At 27.7% G+C, this 22,743-nt stretch overlaps 2 protein-coding genes across 2 annotated transcripts; both read left to right on the top strand.

The window, feature by feature from the left end:
* The first annotated feature begins 1,603 nt into the window (after positions 1–1,603).
* LOC124938761 (VAN3-binding protein-like) lies at positions 1,604–4,448 on the top strand. The gene is made up of 6 exons (XM_047479263.1): positions 1,604–2,028; positions 2,103–2,204; positions 2,390–2,831; positions 3,326–3,672; positions 3,769–3,823; positions 3,977–4,448. The coding sequence occupies exons 1-4, from the start codon at positions 1,765–1,767 to the stop codon at positions 3,577–3,579; spliced, it is 1,062 nt and encodes a 353-aa protein (XP_047335219.1). The 5' UTR covers positions 1,604–1,764; the 3' UTR covers positions 3,580–3,672; positions 3,769–3,823; positions 3,977–4,448.
* LOC124939335 (telomerase Cajal body protein 1) lies at positions 3,781–22,734 on the top strand. The gene is given in 18 exon segments (XM_047479817.1): positions 3,781–3,823; positions 3,977–4,097; positions 16,325–16,443; positions 16,446–16,470; positions 16,561–16,623; positions 17,270–17,325; positions 17,513–17,599; positions 17,695–17,768; positions 17,946–18,028; positions 19,690–19,747; positions 19,749–19,797; positions 20,254–20,396; positions 20,475–20,522; positions 20,910–20,962; positions 21,361–21,445; positions 21,550–21,616; positions 21,700–21,816; positions 22,505–22,734. Coding segments are annotated over 18 exon segments (1,419 nt in total). The 3' UTR covers positions 22,633–22,734.
* Positions 22,735–22,743: the final 9 nt, after the last annotated feature.

Below are 22,743 nucleotides of genomic sequence, written 5' to 3' on the forward strand. Positions count from 1 at the left end.
ATAGAGACGTAACATTAATAATGTTGTACCTACACTCTTATCATGATGTTATAATAAATAAATAAATATTGGACGCTAAAATACAATTTATTATAGAATACAATTTATTTGAATAGTTAAAATTGAGTGTAATATATGCTTAACCATTCAAATTTATCAATCTTTTTTATTATTATTTGCTGATGTATAATTTTATTTATTTACTAACTTATTTACAAAAACTAATTTACTGCTATAAATTGTTACATAATATCAGTTTAGTTGAAATTATAAACTGAATCAATCTAGTCGAAAATCACCCGATTTTACAGGTTATGATTCAGCGTCAAAACACAAATTTTATGTTTTTTAAAATAGCGCAATGATATAAACTAAGGTTGTGTTCGATAGATGTTTTTTAAAAAACTTAGAAGGAGAAAAAAATAGTGATGTTGATGATTTTGAATAGGTAATGATTATTTTTGATAAAAAAATTTAAAAAATATTAATATATATATAAATAAAATAAAAAATAATAATTTAAAATAAATATTATTTTAATATTTTGGTTAATTAAATTAATTCGTGTGATCGTTTTAATATAATTGATTAAAAAATTAAATTTATTTGAATTATTTTAAAAACTCAAAATACTGTTATGTTTAGGCTGACTATAGGTTAGAGCTGCAGGTAGACTGGGACGGACGAGATGGCTAGGTTCCCCACCTTCACCCTCTCTATTAAAAGTTTGTTTTATAAAAAATAAAAATAATAACAAAATAAATTAAACTCAATATTAAAAATTTAATTAATTATACTAGACTTTTTTATTATTATTATTTAATTACAAAATTATTATGTATTATTATATATTTTTAATATAATTTACAAGTTAAATAAAAAATAATTTTATTTTTGACTATGACCTAAACCTTAAGGCCTCACTAATTATACTCTTTAAAATATATTTCTTTTAATTAAAGAGAACTAAAATGATATCCCACAACCATGACCCCGTTTGAACTGAATGACTCTCGATTCAACTCAAAACGTTTCTACATGTAATAGAACATGTAACATATTGATCTCTTAAATCGACTCTTATTAATGAGCTATTTTAGTAAGTTCCTCTATATAATTTTTTTTATTTTTAAAATCATCCCGCATAATAAGGGTGCGTTTGATTCAGCATTTATTTTGAGCGTTTAACGTTTGCGTAATAATTTGTTATAATAATTTTACATGATAAACTAAATAAAATTTTTTAATCAAAATCTGGTCACATAATTTGAGTATAAACTAAATTTGAGAATAAACGTAATAAGTTGGAGTGAATAAACTGAATACAATCTAAATCAATCTCAGGATAAATTTATTATTCTTCCAATTCAATTATATAGAATTTTCACTGAGATATGAAATATCTCAAATTTAAAGATAAGTTGAAGTAACTTGATGAATTTGGGACATAATAATTTTACAAAGAATTAAATTAGTATTTAAACTAAAAGCATTAGAAAGAAATATAAATATAAAAATAGAATAGTTTATAAGAAAAGAAAAGAAGAAGAATGTGCATAAATGTCTAAATTTGTAGGAAAAGCAATATTATGAGGTTCTCTTTTTGACATTTTCTCACCACTGCACACTACACTGCACTGATCCTCTTTTATAAAACAAATCTCCCCTTCTCTGCCAAATTCTTCACTTTTGTCTCTCCCTCCCTACTCCCTACCTACATATATCCAATCCAAATTCTCCGGCCATTTCAAATACAATCAAACAATGGATCCTCTTCTCCGGCAACATTTCTTCCGGCAGCCGGAGACACCTACAGAGCCAATGGAATTCTTAACCCGATCTTGGAGCTCATCATCTCTACAACTTTCCAACACCCTCTCCCTTCCTCAGCCAAAACCCATAACCGGCGCCGGCGAATCAATCCCTGAGGACATCGCCGGAGAGGGTACAACTATCTCCAGCAACCCTTTCTCCTTCGCCTCATCGGAGACTTGTCAGCTTGTAATGGAACGCATAATGTCACAATCCGTAAGTTGGTTTAATTAACTTTACTTGATTCATGATTCATGAATTCAATCTGATGATAAATTAATCGATTGCAGCAAGAAGTATCGCCGTTAACTTCTGGAAGATTATCTTACAGCAACGGATCTCTTACCGATAGCCCCCCTGTTTCACCTTCCGATATCATCGACGATCTCAAGGTTAGCCGGAATCTGAAATTGTGGGTTTTTTCCGGTGGGTTTGTTATGATGATGGTTTTATGGGGATCAACAATTTGTCTTCATTACTACGCCTTTGTTTTGTTATCATTATTTTTTTACCTTTTTCAAGATGGTACTCTGTCACCCGTGTTATTGTTTATAACTTTATTTATCTATTTTTACAGTATTGTCGTCTTAACAGCAACCAAGTGATGATTAATAACCATCATCATTATCAGCAGCAGCAGCAGAGATTTGGGGCACCCACCGGCGCCGGCGGAGGAAAGACGGTGGGACGATGGTTTAAGGATAGGAGAGAAAAGAAGAAGGAAGAGATGAGGGCACATAATGCACAGCTTCATGCTGCTATTTCGGTTGCCGGAGTAGCTGCAGCTATTGCGGCGATTGCTGCCGCCAAGGCGGCGTCATCTGCTTCTAGGAAAGATGAGCAGATGGCGAAGACGGACATGGCTGTCTGTTCTGCGGCTACTTTGGTGGCGGCTCAATGTGTTGAGGCGGCGGAAGGGTTGGGTGTGGAGAGAGAACATCTTGCTTCTGTAATTAGCTCTGCTGTTAATGTTCATTCTGCCGGTGATATCATGGGTTTAACAGCAACTGCAGCAACAGGTATGTTTTTTTGTGTTTATAGTGTTCGGGTTGAGATCGAGGTTGTGTCGGGGTTCGGGAACACAAGTACCATTTCTGTCCCCATCCTCGGTTAACTACCGATGAAATCGAGAAAAAACCGCCCAAAAAAGATAACTAGGATAGAAACCTAGTGTGGATTATACTTGACATACTTAGTTTGATTCATGTTATAGTTTATGACAATGGTTAACTAATTTTGTTTTCTTTTGTTTAAACTTTTTTTTGAATTAAATGATCCAATTTAAATGATATTATTAAATTATTTTAGATTAATTACAAATAACCCAAAAAAAAACTGAATTTGTTTGATCTTGGGTTTAATATGGGTTTTGAATGAAATCTTTGTTTGATTTGTAAAAACGAAATATCAAACAAGTTGGCTCTTATTTTATTCAAAATAATAATAATTAAATTTTTATAATATGCTTCAAGGAAGATTATTTGAAAATAACTAAGACCATGATCTATTGCAGCATTGCGTGGGGCAGCCACATTGAAGGCTAGGGCTTTAAGGGAAGTATGGAATGTAGCCGCTGTGATCCCTGCCGCCTCCGACAAGAGAAGAGGAGGAGTTGGTGGTAATTTGAGCGACGGACTTAATAATCCATCGCAAGAGAATTTCCTAGGCATGTGCAGCCGAGAAATGCTGGCTCGCGGCTGCGAACTTCTCAAGCGAACTCGCAATGGTGTTACCACCATCCATTTCTCGGTTTATAAGATTCAATAACATCGTCTCTTATGCTAACTTTTGTTGTGTCTTTATATTTTAGGTGATCTTCATTGGAAAATAGTCTCGGTTTACATTAACAGTACTGGTCAGGTTTGTTAATCTTTTTCAAATCATTCCAAATGAGATTACATATTGGAGACTTTAAAATGTAAGTAGATAATGGTGTTAAACATATATTATTAATAGGTTATGTTAAAGATGAAGAGTAGGCTTGCTGGGACCATCACTAAAAAGAAAAAGAGTAAGCATTCTTAAAGCATAAAGAATATTGAGTTTCTTCTATTGATTCTCTTCTTATAGGGATTTGTGAAAGTAAAGATGATCGAACAATTAAAGTGTTACAAATTTAAAGTAACAAAAAGATATCTTATGATCTTTAAATTTGTTGGGCCAGATGTGGTGCTTGGTGTTTTAAAAGATGTTCCAGCTTGGGCTGGAAGACAATTGCTGGAGGGTGGGGAGAATCGTCGATATTTTGCCTTGAAAACGATTGCAAGGGGGGTTATAGAATTCGAGTGCCAAAATGATAGAGAATACCAAGTATGGACTCAAGGTGTTTCGAGACTTCTTCTATCTGCTGCTACAATTTGAAGAAGAAAAGAAGAAAGTTTACTATATATAATATATATTTGGGACATTTGCTTTATCTTTGGAGTTTGGACTAACATGTGATATTGTTGCTTTTCTTTAGTTTTATTTCTGGAAAATGAAAAGAAACTGGGCTATGTATTTCTTTGTGCTATTATATTTTGTTATAGAATGTAACTGTGAATAGGGATGGATGTGTTTCATATTTTAGACAATGTTTAAAGCCTATCATGCCTCTTGTGTTTTTATAGATTTTGTCAATTGTCTTGATTTTAATTGCTTAGCATTGTTAGAATCTTTAGTCTAGATCTTTAATCCTTAAATCTATATTCTTAATACTCTATGTTGATAAATCAAGATAAACATATGTTGTGAAAACGTACCTAGATCTTGAATGCAGAACGGTTCATTAAGCCGTTCTTCGTTATTCTCTTCTTCTTGATCTTCTCTTGAATCTGGACCTGAATCTGAATGTGGATCTTCTTGTTCTGGATCTGGACCTGGATCGGAATGTCAGATGTGGGTGGGGTTTAAGTCTTCCAACCCTATATCGATAGCCTTCTTCTTTAGTGTTCTTGAGAGATGAACATAAACCTTATTGTTCGATGAGAGAAACAAATCGGTAGGCTATCTATATGGGTTGGGGACCTAGCCCTAATATACCCATTTATTATTCGACCCATCAACGAAATAATGAATGGTATTTCTGCTTCTACACAAATATGTCCCCATACTTATTATAGATGTCTAAATAAGCCCATAACCTTTATACTTTAATAGATCACTTTATTTGAGCTTTAATTTTTATTATGATAACAACTAATATACAATTATTAAATAATATATGTACCCAAATATTGGAAATAATTCCAACAATCTCCCACTTGGGTCATATAATATTTTCTTCAATTGTATATTATAACCTTAAGAGCTCAAAATATTGTTACCATTACAAATACATCTATATCAATCTCGTCCATCAATTATAACAACATAGGATTAAAACGGTTTTTGTTACATTAATTCGTAACTTAACCCTCAATAGTCACATATGTCAATACAATCAAATGACATAGATTAAACATGGGTGTGTAGTGTGGATTAACATATAGTGTGATCTTTAACATGTCTAATACCAACTGGTCCTCCTTTATTCCTTATAGAGATCAATCTAAATAATTTTAAAATCTTGATTTTCTTTAAAAACTAAATCTTTAATTTCTTTAGAAACTAATTCTTTAATGTGCACATAAATTACAAATTGTATCTATACAAGCATCACAATACAAACTCTCACTAAAACTGTATATCATCTAAATATGTAATATCCATATGAACAATATGTTCATGAAAGACCTCGGATAACAAATATTTAGAGAACGGATCCGTAATTTTAGAGTTTGTCCAAATATGCTCAATAGATAAATAAACATTCTGAATTCTTTATTTTCCAAATAGTTCGACTTAGTCAAACTCATATTACTATTAAAGTAAAAGAACTGCAAATTATTGTCACGTAATAACTTTAGTGGTCTTTCTATATCATCCATAATTTGCAACCTCGTGACAAAATTTTGCAGTCAGATTCTTTAATTGGATACCACAAAACACCTAATAAATTCTGCCATCAACTTGAAATAATTCGAGTGTCTACTTAACACTCTTCCAAAAATTAATTCTTTAAACTAAAATGATGTGGCACGAATTTTCGACTGTTTTAGTATCCAACAAAATTCGAATCAATATACCAAATGATCTCTATCCGATTCGATTTCACTATATGAGTATGCAATGTTTTGTTCTTAAAATATCACATTAGTTGTTTGGTTGCTTTCTTAATGATCCAAACCAGGATCCTTCAAGTATTTGTCCCACATCATAAATATTCTTAATTTCTTGATTCATATAATCTAAAGCATACATTAAACTCTTGTTTAAGGAGTATTATGTATATATATTTATTTTCAAGGCTAATCTTGAAGTATTTATGAGACTAAATTTATCTCTAGATCTTTCAAAATATCCAATAATTAACATCTAGAAATTCTTTAGTCTAGTTTATTTTCTTTAGACCTATAAGGCCTGACCTTAACTGGACAACCCCAAAAGAATTTACTAGTTGTTTTAGTTGAATCTTTATTCCATATATAAGTTGCAATTCTTAACTCTTCCTTCCAAATGAATCAATTACATGAAGATATTCCATAAATGTTTGTTTCCAAATAAAAAAGTATCTAAAGTAATTCTTTATTTCTTCATCTTTAATATGAATTGTCAATGCCCACGCCGATGTTTCTTTCACCATCAATTGACTTTTGACAATTAACTCAACCGTACATCAACACATTTACTTTAGTAATACTGAAGTTACCATTAAATGTGTATGGGTACTGAAGTTAAATTACTCTTAGAACAAACAAAACAAACTATAATATGTATTCTTTTATGCACCACTTTCTTTAGTAATTTTCTTTTAGGTGCAATATCTGCAATTCTTACAACTTCATTTCTTTATTATGTATTAAGGTATTTGCTAAGTGAACACTATTTATGTTATTTTTGTTTCAATCTTTTATTTTTCTTACACACAATTGATGTGAGTTCATATAGAGACTATGTCTCCCTTTAAACAACTACAATTCACATCAATTAACTTAAATGTAAATAAGAAAATCCAAATTAGATGCATGAGAATACATTATTGTAACTCTGACTTTAATGCATTACTTTTGAAACAAAATAAAACATATATTATTTATGAAATATTTATTCTAATAATACCCTTATAATTTTAACCCTTTTAGATACAATTCTTAAAAATATAACAAATTCTAAATATGTCTTAAAAATTATATCATATAAAATGAACTTAAGATGTTGACAAGAAAATAATCCGTATAAGCAGAAGTGTTAACTTGATTAGATAACAAAACAAATGAACAATCATACTCACAAAATTTAATAATCACATAAATTCAAAATAATGGTACGTCTCATCATAAGATACCAAACGCAACATTAATATTTAGTCTTTGGACATTAAATATTAACTTGCAAACGGTACTCTTTTGTAGTAATCAAATATTAACAATAAGTCCTGTCAAACAATTGGTTATCTTTGGATATTCCAATTATTCACATGGCCCACCGAATAATTGTTACATATTTATTACCACATGTGCATAATGTTATTATGACCAATTATTTATCTTCCTTTGAGCCGATTAAATAACCGCATGAAATACATACACACTACCTTCTTAATTTATAAAAACATATTAACCTTCACAAGAGAGCCTACTTTGGTAGGATGTTGCTTCAATTAATTGATTTAATAAATTAATAACTTATGTACATACTTTAAGTGTATAACTCGACCAATTATTAAACTTCCTTTTGTCCGATTAATAATCGCATAGTTACAAACACAACCGTCTTAATCTTATAAAACAATTATGTTCTATAAATTAATAATTTGTACATTATTTAAATTTGCAATCCGACCAATTATTAACCTTCCTTTGGGCCGATTAACAACCGCATAATTACAAATTTAAGTGGGCCTAAAATTGTACCAATTTTTTTTTTTGAATGTGTTATTAATACCGAAAATCCGAATGTTGTTTTATGGATCAAAATTGCATAAATTCCATATGTGTTACATAAAACAAATAATTGTGATTTTACTAATCACTCAATTATTTCTTAATATCAATCAACACAATATATACATAAAGACCGAAATATGTATATATATTTGAATGTGTAATATAACATAATTGATTATTCATCTAAATATAATAATAATAATAATAATAAATAATTAAATAATTAAATAATCAATTACACAGATTACCTGAAATTAATTATTAGGTTAATTGATTTCCTTAATTCTTGATAAATAACTTATTGATATTTATTTATTCTTTAATTATAAATTATTATTATTAATAAAATAATAATCTCTTTTTCTTGTCTTTTCTTAATTTCTGAATATATTTATATAAATTGAATTTTTCTTAATTTCTGAATATATATTCTATACATTAATTAAGTCATAAATTAAATGGATGATACATCCGTTTTTATACTAATTCAATATTTATAAAAGATTATAAACATGATAAGTAACTATTTTTTTTTTACTTAATTCTCAAATCATAACCTATATCATAGATATAGATATATATTAAAGTTTTAAAATTCTAGAATTCCATAATATATTTTACTTTAGTATATAAATGTATTAATACATTAACAATTATTTCAGAAATAAATATTTCTTCAATCTTTAATTAATTAAAATAATATTATCATTATTTTAATTCTTAAATTAATTATAATAAGTATAATAATTAATTATTATTCTAAAACTGAATTCCTTAATTCTTTACATAATTATATAATTAGAATGATAATAAATTATTATTCTAAAATTCAAAATTCCTTAATTAATAAATTAAGATTCTTTTATAATTATTATTATATATCAAATATAACCAAAATATATATAATATATTAATTAATATCTTCTTAATTATCTAATCATATCTCACTTTCTTAATTATATATATATATATAACTCTTCAAATATTCTTACTAAAAATTATATATATAATTCTTGATTTTATTTTAGTTTCTATACCTTTAATCTTTAATGTTATCCTTAATTTATTTTATGATATATACATTAATTATTATAAATAATTAATATCTTAATTAAGTTATAAAAAAAACTTAATTAGAATTTCAAGAGTTCTTTATTCCATAATTACTCAATATATATAATTACATTCCTTAATTAATAATAATAATAATTAATTATTATTCTTAAAACATTAAATTCCTTAATTAATTCCTCAATATATATATAACTAATTCCTTAATTAATAATATTAATAATTAATTATTATTCTTAAAATATTAAATTCCTTAATTAATTCTTTAATTATTAATTTGACAAATCCTAAAAAAAAAATAGCATAATTATATAATTAATTAATTCCTTAATTAATAATAATTAATCATAATTAATTATTATTCTATTCTTTAATTAATTATAATTACTAAATTCCATATATGTATATATTATATATAATATATATTTCTTTAATTAATTATTTAAATAATAATATATATAATAGAAATAATTTCTCCTTAATTATCTCATTTTTTATTTTATATATATTATTTAGAATTATTCTTTTAGTAAAGAAAACCAAAAAAAACCTATTCAACTTCCCTATCATTATCATTCTTATCATTAAACCCTTATAGATACAATGATCTATGCTAATCTCTGATCATCCTTACTAATATCATTAAACCCTTACAAATTCAATGATCTATACTAATCCTTAATCGAAATAGATGAAGAACATATATGAATATGTTTTAAAATTCTTATAAACTTAAATTTCAATAGACATAGAGATGGCTCTGATACCACTTGTTAGATTCTTTAGTCTAAATCTTTAATCCTTAAGTCTATAATCTATATACTCTATGTCGATAAATTGAGATAAACTGTAATTGCGGAAACGTACCTGGATCTTGAATGCAGAACGGTTCATTAAGCCGTTCTTCGTTATTCTCTTCTTCTTGATCTTCTCTTGATCTTGAATCTGGACCTGAATCTGAATGTGGATCTTCTTGTTCTGGATCTGGACCTGGATCAGAATGTCAGATGTGGGTGGGGTTTAAGTCTTCCAACCCTATATCGATAGCCTTCTTCTTTAGTGTTCTTGAGAGATGAACATAAACCTTATTGTTCGATGAGAGAAACAAATCGGTAGGCTATCTATATGAGTTGGGGACCTAGCCCTAATATACCCATTTATTATTCGGCCCATTAACGAAATAATGAATGGTATTTCTGCTTCTACACAAATATGTCCCCATACTTATTATAGATGTCTAAATAAGCCATAACCTTTATACTTTAATAAATCACTTTATTTGGGCTTTAATCTTTATTATGATAACAACTAATATACAATTATTAAATAATATATGTACCCAAATATTGGAAATAATTCCAACAAGCATCACACTCATTTTCTCGGTATAGTTTTTTTAATTAATAATCATTGGATTATTTAAAAAAGTATGATTGTTTTGATTTAAAAAAAAACCTTTTATGTTGGAATTAAAAAAATATATCTACTTATTTAAAAATATTTAGTGGTTGTGAGGATGTGAGTAAATCCATGATACATGTTGCCGGTAGTCTATATTTGTGGCTGGTATAGGTATGATAATTGAATGTGTAGTTAACAGATGGCAGACTATTTGGTTGGCCTAAGATGACTCTGAATTCCTCTATAGTGCACATCTCTTGTTCTATAATTCTTTACATAAGCATTCAGATATCGGATCCCCAACTACACAAGTAAATTGTCGCCATCTCTCTTAGTTAGTGTTGTTGGTAATGCTCATTGTGTAATGTTGAAACTTCACGTTGTTTTTTTTTTTTTTAAATTTAAAGGTATTAATATATATTGATAAATTATTTATTTATTTAAAATAAAGAATATTTTAATATTTTTGTTAATGTATTGAATGATATAAATGATGAGACATTGTATGAAATAATGTTTTATTATGATTGAATTAAACAAATTAAGAGTTTGTTCGGTCTGAGTGTATTAAAATAAACCTAGTTTATTTAAAAAATATTGAGGGAGTGATTTTAAGAATATTAGATTTTTTTGGGTTAAAAATACTTAAAATGTATTAATATATAATAATAAAATAAATTATAATTTTTTAAATAAAAATATTTTAGTTAATATATTTAATAGTGTAATTGATTAAAGATAAAATGATATTTGATTATGGTTAAATTTAAAAATAAAACAAACTAAACAAATAAAGATAGTCCTAAATTGGGTTGAGTTTTTTAAATATAAAATAATATTTTTAAAAATGTTTCTAGAATTAAAATAAAATAAAATAACAAAGCTTATTTTATTTGTTTTTAATCAGAATAGTCTTGAGACGGTGAGATCAGCTGTTTGTGGATTAAATTAACTTTCTCAATTAAAAAAATAAATGAATTCATAATATGGACGAATTTATGTATAGATTTGGGTTATTCTATAACTTAAAAAAAATAAACATTATTTCATTCTTTCTCTCCTTTAACAAATTAATTAATTTATTAATCAAAATACTAAAATATTTTTTATTTTAAATTAATATTATTATTTTATTTATATATATATGAATATCTTTTAAGTATTTTTTTTATCATAACAACATTTTCAACTCTTCAAAATCATCACTAATCATAATTTTTTTCTTTTAAATTATTTAAAATAACCCCAACCCAACAAGGTCTTAATATTTTTAAAGTTTTTTTAAAATAAAAAAAAATATTCACTTCTATTTGAGACTCAGAACTTTAAATTGTGTCATATGAGACTTTAATTATCATAATTTTAGTTTTATCAACAAAATAATAATTATATTTATATATATTCAAATTTTCAATATATTTTCATACACTACATATTTTTTAAGACATTCAAACTGCATTCGAAAATTTTGAAATGTATATCTAAAAAAACACGCAATTTAAAACACAAATACGTCCATGTAATTTATGTTTTGAATGGACGTCCAAGTATCAGTTGTGATACTTACCCTTTGGTCATTAATCACACTTTGAATTTTAGCTTTTCCAACTAAGAATAAATCAAAACCATACTTGCAATTTTTTTTTGACCAAGAATCTTGAACCTTGGTTGTGCTTCATGTAATAAGTTCACAAACCCCTTTCATTCGACAACTTTAAATGACATTTCATCGATGATCACACTTCGGTCAATTTTATTTCACACTTTTTCTAATTAAAATATGTGAAACCGAATCACTTTTTGCCCTATCGTCTCGTTCGTTAATATAGTTTGACTTTTATCACATCTATTTGTTTCATAGAGTGGACTTAACTTCTACATTTTTAATAAGTGTTTTCAACCCACTGATGCTTTCAAAAATAACTGAAATCTCAACTTGTCAGTACTTACATACCCCCTAATTGACTATATTCTTTCATCAACAAACTCTCTTGTCTTCTTTTTACATTGTTCCAAAATACACTCTTACTCTTTTAGGACTTATAAGATGTTTTGGTTTTAAAGTTGTTTTTACTCTCCTACTGTCGTATTTTGTATTTGAAATGAACTTAACAACATATTAGATTTTATTAGGTCTATAAAAGTCACTTCGAAAAAAATGAAAGTCGCCACTTTGTTTTTAATTTTTAGAAAAAAACCTAAAAACAAAGTGAAAAGGTGACTCCGTTTTAAAACAAGAAAGACCTTATTTTTTAAAAAAAAAATATAAAACTAAAATAAAATTAGTTTATATATTGTAAAATAGAATAATATATTATAATATAATTATATGGTTTAATTTAATTTTCAAAAATTATGATTTCATAATTAAATTAAGATAAAAATATAAATAAAATATAATTTATATATAAATATTTTAAATAAAAATAATATTATTAAAAAATTGAAATGATTTTAATTTGTAAAATTAAATTTAATCTAAATTGAATATTTATTTATATTTTTAAATTAATGCAATATAAAGTTTGAAAAACATTTAAACACCATCAATACTATTGAGTGCAGGAGTGGAGTTTTCTACACTAATAGGTGAAAAAAAAATAGTTTAAATTTTTTTTATCAAACATCTCATTTTGAATTAAATGACTAGTTAAATTAAAGTTTTACCTTAGTCTAATATTCTTTATTATTATATACTTATTTGAAAAATAATATATTAAAAATTATTTAATTAATTATTTAAGTTTTTTATATTTTTATATTTATAATAATTTTAATTATTTAATAATCAAATTCAATCAAATTGACATTTATCAAAACTAAAAAATAAATTAATTGAATATAATAAATATTTAAATATAAATGAATTAATATTATAGATAATTTGACGAATATACAAATATTTAAAATTAATATATATATAATAATAATAATAATAAAAAATATGTGATAATAAAATTGTTATATACAATAAATTAATTTATTTTTTATAATAATAAATTATTATAATAAATAATTTGATAAATATTAAAAATAATTAAATTAGTATAATAAATAAATAAAAATATGTACTAATAAAAAAAATTCATATCCTAATTTGTTTTTTTATAATAATAAATTATTAAAAATATTAAAATTAATATATATATATATATATAATAATGAAATAAAAAAATATATATGATATTAAAAATGATTATTTCAAATATCTTAATTTATTTTTATAATAATAAATAAGTTTTAAATACATTTTAACTAAATTTAAAACTTAAAATATTTGGTTAATTATATTTTTAATTTATTTTTTTATTAATTTATATTAAAAAATTATTTTTATTTTTACATGTATTTATTTTTATTTCTTTTATTTTATTATTTTAGTTAATAATATATTAAATATATATAATATATTTTGTTTTATTTTGTTTTTGTTAATTTAAAATATTATTTTAAGTATATAATATCTTATTTTGTTTTTTTTTATAGTAATAAATAATAAAAAATTAGATCATTTTAAAAACATAACTTATTTAGTTAAATATATTTTTAAATTAATTTTGTAATTTATATATTTTTAAAATATACAATATTATTATATTTTATGGATTTATATATATATATATAAATAATAATTTAATACTAAAAAAATGCATTATTAAAATATCTTGCACCCCATATATATCATATAAATTATATTTCACGATGTATTATTAATCTTAACCATTCTCAATTCCCGACATATTTAAGCATTCGACTATGCTTTTGACTTTTGCATACCCTTCATGAAAGATGTTTGCGGTCTTTAAGGGTGCATTCTTAAACATTCGATTACACTTTTCAACATGATCTAAACCCTGAATCACCCCCATTGACGAACCCATAAATTTTCTCACCAATGTTTGTTTTACTCAAGCCGACATTCGATACACTTTTCGGCATGAACTATCACCCTCCGTGGATGAACGCTAAGGTTTTTTTCACCAATGTTTGCGTTACTTAAGCCGACATTATCGTTTCCGTTTCATCTACCAATGTTCACGCACCCACATATAATAATTAATTTTAGAGGGATTCGAACTCAAAACTTAAGTATGAAATATTAACATTTTAACTGTTAAATCACTTATGATTGTTGAAATAATTTTATAATTTTGTGTATTTATATATATTTTGTAAGTTACATTTGAATAACTATATATATTATATAATTTTTTTCATACTCGTACAAAAAAAAAATATATTAAAAATAATTATATCTCTTATCCTAATATTAAATAAAAATATTTTCGTTAATAATAATATATATAACATTATATATAATAAAATTAACTAAATTTCTTAACCTAAATATATTTATTAAGTATAAGACACAACGAGAACATATTTTAAAATTATTGTAATTTTTTTGTTGTTGAATTTATTTGTTTTTTTTATGTTTTTCGTGTACACCACCCTCAATGGAAGATTTTTGCGGTCTTTTAGGGTGCATTCTTAAACATTCGATTACAACTTTTGACATGATCTAGACCCTTAATCACCCCCGTTGACGAATCCTTAGGTTTTTCGCAAATGTTTGTTTTACTCAAGCCGACATTCTCAACATTCGATTACACTTTTCGACATGGACTTATGCTCTAAATCACCCTCCGTGGACGAACCCTTAGGTTTTCTCATCATTATTATATATCTAGATTATATTGTTATGAATGTCGCGCGTTCATCCAATTTTGTGTAGAATTTAAATATAAAGTCTTATTAGTTTATTGGTTAAAAAGTTGTACGTTAGGTTGCAAGTTCGAAACATATACATAGCATTTTATTTTATTTTTAACCGTTTCAAGTTTATGGACGGAATGAAACCCACGATCTGACCAAATATTCATTTACTCTCACATATATATCCAAATTAACCACATCTCTTGACCCGACAAATTCAAATTAAGCATTATTATATATATTATATTGTTATGAATGTTACGCGTTCATCAAATATTGTGTAGAATTTAAATATAAAGTTTTATTAGCTTATTTGGTTAAAATGTGTACTTGTTTTTGTTAGGTTCCAAGTTCGAAACATACATATATGATATTTAATTTTTATTTTAACCGTTCCAAGTTTATGAGCAGGTGAACTCCCAATCCGACCCAAATATTCATTACCCTCACATATATATCCAAATTAACCATAAATTTTTTTAAGGTTTTTTTATATTATTAATCGTACAAATGCACGGGATACATGCTAGTTATTATAATTTTAGTAATTTAAAGTTTTTTTCACTAATGAGTAATGTCTGTGTTCTTACTTTAATAAAATAATTTTATATTTTAATTAATTTATCACATTTGTAAAATAAAATAATAATTTTCTTTCTTCTCTATTTTAAACATGCATATTTAAAAAAAAAAATACTAATTTAAAAACACAAATACGTTCAAATTGATAAATTGTACATAATGTTAGATCGTTACCAAGTTATTTCAAAAATAAATACAAAATTTAACTATATTCAAAATTTCTCAAATCTCTATTAGATTACACATTTTTAAATTTTATCAATATCACTTTTAACAAATGGTCAAAAACAATACTCAATATTAAAAAATACGTCCAAAACTTTAAATATTAACTCATTTAAAAATGTGTTAAATTAATTTGAAAACAAAATATACGTTAAAATAAGATAACACATTTTTGTCAATTTCCTAAACCTCAAATGACTAAAATTTTAATAATTCGAACCCTATATAACACAATTCAAAGTTCGAATCTTATTTAATGAAAACGACACAAGTTTGAGTCTATTTAACAAACGAGTGAAGTTCGAGTCTTAATAAACAAGAATTAATTATTACAAATTTAATTGGTATAATACAAACCGGAACTTAAGGTTTCTTAAGTCTTGGCGCTAACACGAGCATCCATCGAGGGTCGCCGTCTTTCTCAACTGAACTTTCCGTGTGCTTGCAATAAGGAAGTGACATCGTTTGAGAATTGATAATCAGCTTTCTAATGGGGGAACAAGCATTCGAAGAATCGCATACTGATACAGAAATTGCAGAAAAGCCTGAAGAATTCGAAGACCCCCACAACCAGATGATAGTAAGGCCTACTCCTGGCCGTCTATTCTCTTCGACCTTCCTCCAGTTAGAACCCACCATTTCACCCATCAGTTCAGGGACTCTCCAAATCCAATAATTTCCTCAAGGGCGTCAAATGGTATCTTCTCCTTCTCCTTCTTCTTCTGCTTAATGGCGGCTTCTTTTTCTTATCTGTCGAATACCCTCTTAAAATATCGTTTGCTTGAAGGTCTACGGATGGCTCGTGTTTCCTCACAAGTTCTGAAGATAACATCTTTCGGTTGTTCTCCTCGTAAGTGTGTTGTTTGCATAACCTACCTACTGCATTCATGAAATGAAATTAGGACTTTAGTTGGATTTGTATGAAATCCAGGCGTCTTGCTTTGTTTCGGTTTATAGATTATTTGAAAAGCTCATTATGAATAAATATAGTTATGCTCTAACATCCCAACATTATTCTTTTGAAGATTTGAGGATATTATATTTGATAAGATAAACATAACATTCCCATATCAATACATGTAAAGTTAAAAAACAAGCATTGATAAGAGTAAAACAAGTTCAAAGTAATAGCAATAAGTCCACCAATAGCAGGAGTGAAATAAAAACAGAGGTTTGCAACTAAATATGATGGGGAATTCTTGACATACTTGTAGGATACCACAAGGAAATTATATACAAAGTATTAATCTACTCAACTATAATTCTCGGAATCATATACTATCATCCAAATTTCTTTTGAACATGACTTGCTAAATTCTTCATGCAAGCTCTTAAAAACGTGTTTATCTCAATGATCTATCGCAAACAAAAGTGGCAATTGCAGGCAAATGTGTGAAGTAAAGTTCTAGTGTTTATATATAAAGGCTATTCACGAATTTCTAATATTATGTTTTGATGGAGCTTCTTAATTGAATACCTCTTGTCTTCTTTCTTAGACCAGATAATGGAAGTTACTATCCGGAAGATATTTGGTCTTTAGCTGTGGACACAGGTAATTTTTATCAGGATACAAGATTTGTTAGACATTGTGCTTTTTCTTTTGTTATTGGTAAGCTTGACTTCCAGTATGTTATTAGCTGTTTTTACATATTGTTGGATCTTAATATTGGTAAGAATGGCTTGATAATGATTTCTCTTTCTCTCTTTGATCTTGGTTGATTTTGTTCTTATTCATGCAGCTTCAGATTCTTATTTGGCAAACCTAAGTATTAATGAGGGAGAATCAGCATATGACTTCTGCTGGTACCCATTCATGTCTGCTTCAGGTTAATTTTTTATCCATTCTTATAAGATACAAATCATCAGAATCCATTCTTAGTTGGATATAATCTTACCGTAGACTATTTTTTCTGCATTTCAGATCCAGTTACCTGTGTATTTGCATCGACTTCTAGAGACCATCCTATCCATCTTTGGGATGCTACTACAGGCCAGGTTAATAGAGTAGTTATTTTGTGAGAAGACAGTGAATTTTCATAGCAAAACTCAAATATGTTTTAGTTAAAAACTTGGACTTTCAACTTTCCATGTCTATATCGACCTTTCATGACAACTATGCCTTTCAGTTGGACAGTTTATCTAGAATAACTCTGATTTTATTTTGAATTACAGTTGCGTTGCACCTATCGGGCTTATGATGCAATGGATGAAATAACTGCAGCCTTTTCGATTGGATTTAATCCTGCTGGGACCAAGTAAGGTTTCCAGGTGATCCACATGGCACCATACTCCTTCCTTATTTATTGCATGTTTTTCTTGCCCTCACCTTTGATTTCTGAGTCTAGACTGACTTTCTTGAGTTTCTCTATCATGTGTTGGTTCGGTTAGTGAAGTTGAATGCTTCCCTGTTTAGTTATGCACTACAAAGATTCTCTTGATTATCTGCAATGTGGATCATGCTCATTATACCAACTTTATTATTGTTTTTAACAAGAAAATAAAGCGATAATAAAGTTGGTATTTACATTATACCACCATGATCCATCCATGTATTACTGTTACGGGTTATTATGTAATACAACTCAATAAAAGCCTTTTGTCCAGCATTGGTTGTTTAGCTTGATTATCAGTCATGTGGCATTCTCCGGGTCATCTCCTTTTCCCCTTTTGTAACTTACACTTTATGGTACAATTATATTATTATTATTCTGTTACATTAATCCATTTCAATTACATTTATACAATTCCCAACTAAAAAAGGTGTTCCTTAAGACCTTAATCTTCAACATCAATGTGTCCATCCTAACCACTTCTAGTAGAGTCCCATGCAGATGCTTTTTGGTATATGTTATTTCCACACCTACTATTAGTCTTTCACAATATTTAACTTGGCCATCATTAAATTTATTCTTAAAATCTCTACAAAAGTATATACAAACAAAAGATATGTGAATCCAATGAGTTAAAGATGTGGAAGAATATATTACATAGTCACTAACCACAAGGAACATTACCCCAATCACATTATAATAATATGTCAAGTAAGTCAGAAGGATTTACTAGAAGACATATTGGCTAGGGTGTAGAAGATATAAACCATAAACTAAATAATTAAACTACTGAAAGACTGAAAGTCCAGTAGCCAGAAGTAGCAGAGCAAGTACCCATTATGCCAATGCTATATAGCTGGAGAGTCCCTCATTCAGTATTTTAATGACTTGAATAGTGTGACCTCTAACTTTTCTTCTACATCAATTTATGTCACCTAGTTTCTTAAGTTTCATCTCTTCTACATCTCAGAGTGATATAAAACCCAAATTAGTAATAACATGAATAAAACTTGACTCATATTCATCTCGTGGACTTTGTCTTCTGTTCTTAAGGTTTCATCTGTCGCCTCTATTCAATCTCAAAAATGTTCTCCAATTCACTGTCTTTGCGTCTCTCCAGTCACTTCACTTTAGTGATATTGTTCTAGTTGATTTCAATCACATTAATTTTTTAAGTTGAGATGGAAATTTTAGGCCATCTTAATTATTATGTCAATTTAAACGATCTCAATCTAAAGCAACACCATCAAGCAATGAAATGAGATGCAAAGGCTTGAAAAGACTTTAACTGCTTAACTGTGTATATAATCCAAACTTAAAAAGTGTATCAGTGACAATACTTTATCAAAGAAAATATATTCGGTATACTCTTTTCTGTTTTCTAATTTCTGTGTAAATCCTAAGCAGATGAAGTCCTTACATGCATCCATTCTCTTAGTATCTTATGTTATAGGATAATTATTTTGTCTACTACTGTAGAGTTATTGGTCTATCTGATGTTTCTTTATGGTTTTGATGTTTCTAAATAATCAATACTGACAAAGTACTTGTTAATATTTTTATGATATTTCAAATAATGTTGCAGGGATATATGCTGGGTACAACAAATTTCTCAGAGTATTTGATATTCATCGTCCTGGAAGAGGAATTTGGACAGCATTCGACCACTCAAGGGAAAAAAGAAGGACAATCAGGTAGTTGACATATACTTCTGTCTTCATGGTGATTTAGTCATGCTATTTCATCTTTACTCATATAGTACCTTTCCGTGTTTGGTATTTTATACACAAGTTAGGAAAGAATCATAAAACTGCCAAGACATTATTACTCTTAGGTATCTTCAACATGCGGTACTTGTTAGAGTGATTATATTAATTAGAGACCTAATTGGTTAGGATTAATTAGTCCCGTAATGTTCCTTATATATAGTCTAGTAACTAATTAAATGATGATGTGGCCTGATGCATCAATGTGGCATTATGGATGAGTTGGGAAATAAACACGCTTAAGGCATGTGCGCAAGACTTGGAATAAACATTGTTTGTATTTATTAGAAGTCAGATTTGTTAATACAAACTTGTAACATTTCAAAAAACAAAATAAATGTTAACGGCAATTTTATAAACTTGAAGTGTTGGCCCATGAATTAGGTGTTATATCAGCAATTGCTTTCTCTCCTAGTGATAATGGAATGTTTGCTACTGGATGCTACAACCAAACTACTGCGATCTATAGTGAAAACAATATGGAACTTCTGTATATTTTACATGGCCAGGAGGGTGGGGTTACACATGTAAGTGGTTATCTATTGTTATTAGGGCTTCTTATATGTGATTGTTAGGTAACCACATTTTCTAATACTTCTTTCCAGGTTCAATTCTCAAAAGATGGAAACTATCTATATACTGGTGGGAGGAAGGTAAAGTGTTGATGTTACTTTTCCTAATCCAAATCATTCTCCATTCTTTGAAGACTATTTTCTGTGTTGATTTGGAGCTATTGGGATGCTCCTTGATTTTGCACATATTTATTTGTCTTTCTAATAGAAAATCGTTTGTTCCATTTAAGAATGACTGATTAACATCCTATATATTTACAAATTAATCTTATTTTAATTTCTAAATTAATTTATGTTCTAAACCCGTTATTATTTATATTGATTAATTCTAGTAGTAATCCAAACAAATAACCCTAAAAGTGAGAAGCAACAAAGTGAGCTGGATGGATACACGCAGTTTATGTTTCCATTAGCAGATACACTCATACATTGAAGCGTAAGAAATTTTCAATTCCTATCTGATTGTAGGACCCATATATATTATGCTGGGACTTGCGGAAGACTGTTGATGTTGTATACAAGTAAGTCTCGTTTTACGCTTTCTTTAATAAGATTCTCATTATTTTAGGTGTTCATTGCTCGTTATTGTGTTAAAGAGCTTCTTTTGGTATATTGATAAATAGATAAGAGGCTCATTCATTGAGTTGATATAAATTATATATTATTCAGATTGAACATAAATAACATATAGTTTTCACCATGTTGGAACAAAAAATTATAAAAATGGAACTTTTTCCTCTTTAACTTCAGCCTCTGGTATTTACGACTTATATGAAAATATCTAGTGCTACTTTAATATGTTCTTCATTCATTTGCATGGTCAAATTCACTAGCATCGATTACCTTTGCCCTCAACCTTTCATAATAACTGCAATTGTATGATTTATTTAATTCTTCATTTTGTTGTTGTCGGATGTAGGTTATATCGATCAACAGATGATACAAATCAGAGAATACAGTTCGATATAGATCCCTTAGGTCAACATCTTGCTACAGGTGGTCAGGTATGTATTATTGACATGGTTTATGCAGAAAGCTTCATTTATGTAGATACTGTTAATGGCTTTGTACGAAAATGGTATCAATTGATTTTTCAATTCTCTTCTAGGACGGACTTGTTCATGTTTATAATCTTCAAACTGGACAATGGGTTTCAAGCTTCCAAGCTGCAAGTGGTAATTCTATTGATTTTACGAAGTATATATCAGAAGGACATGATAAATTACAATGTATAATACTTGTGCATGGATTTGCGCAGACACTGTTAATGGATTCAGCTTTCATCCATTTCTTCCAATGGGAGTTACTTCATCAGGGCAACGAAGATATGGTGTTATTGAGGAGTCCGACTCGTCTGATGAAGTGCGATTAAGAGGTAATCATTTACAAGTTTGACCAAGTTTAATATACAATTCATTAGTTGAAACAAAATACTATCAAGTACTTGTCATAATAAAAGCAATGAAATATGAGATTTGAATATGATAAAAAATAATAATACTTCATGAAGATTATCTCAACTAAACAAAATTCCATTATTGTCATCATTTACAAATCATATATATTGATATTTTTAGTTCAAAATTTCCATATTTAAGTCTACTCCTTAAGAATAGGGTTAAAATATGTCTGGTAAAATAGGGTTAAGAACCAACGACTGGGATCAAGGGTAGGATAAGATAGACAAGATTAAATAGAAAGTTTCGTAGGGTTGAGATCCTTAGGTTTGTGGTCTTATTTTCCGCTTCCCACTACCTCACAAGTCTTGTACGTATACTATTAGAGCTACTCATGAGACTTAATAAAAATATAAAATACAAGTTGAAAGACGAATTCCTTATTGTAACGTTTGAACACATCTTGCGCTCTTTTTAATAAAACTAATCTTTTTAAATTATAAATAAAAAAACATCCAATGAGTAGTAGGGTAGTCTTGCAAGTTAAGCATCACGTGTATATTTGGTAACCTAGACTTCTTACCGAATTAAGTCAATTGTCACTTCCTTTCTATTTTTTGTTTCTTTGTTTATAACAATCTAATATTATGTTCTTTCATTTTATAGGCGATGAAAACTGTGCTTCTGTTTGGGCATTCTCTTACAATGTGGAGACCTCAGCCGTCAAAGAGACTAGTGATAAAGAATTGCAATCCAATCAAAACGACGACGATACTTACCAAGAAGATCCATAGCCTCCTCCTATCCCTTGTTAAATTATGTTACAATGTCATTATCGAGATATTAGAACACGATCAAATTATATTAACTTAAAAATGATTGACGATTTTAAAGTGTGATGTCTA

The sequence above is a fragment of the Impatiens glandulifera genome, chromosome 5, assembly GCF_907164915.1.
Source record: "Impatiens glandulifera chromosome 5, dImpGla2.1, whole genome shotgun sequence".
Classification (NCBI taxonomy): Eukaryota; Viridiplantae; Streptophyta; class Magnoliopsida; order Ericales; family Balsaminaceae; genus Impatiens; species Impatiens glandulifera.

Bases quoted from the DNA above. Each gene is read 5' to 3' on its own strand.
- LOC124938761 (XM_047479263.1), top strand. From the start codon at position 1,765: ATGGATCCTCTTCTCCGGCAACATTTCTTCCGGCAGCCGGAGACACCT. The intron at 2,205-2,389 runs GTTAGCCGGAAT...CTATTTTTACAG, and splicing joins ATATCATCGACGATCTCAAG to TATTGTCGTCTTAACAGCAA. The intron at 2,832-3,325 runs GTATGTTTTTTT...GATCTATTGCAG, and splicing joins AACAGCAACTGCAGCAACAG to CATTGCGTGGGGCAGCCACA.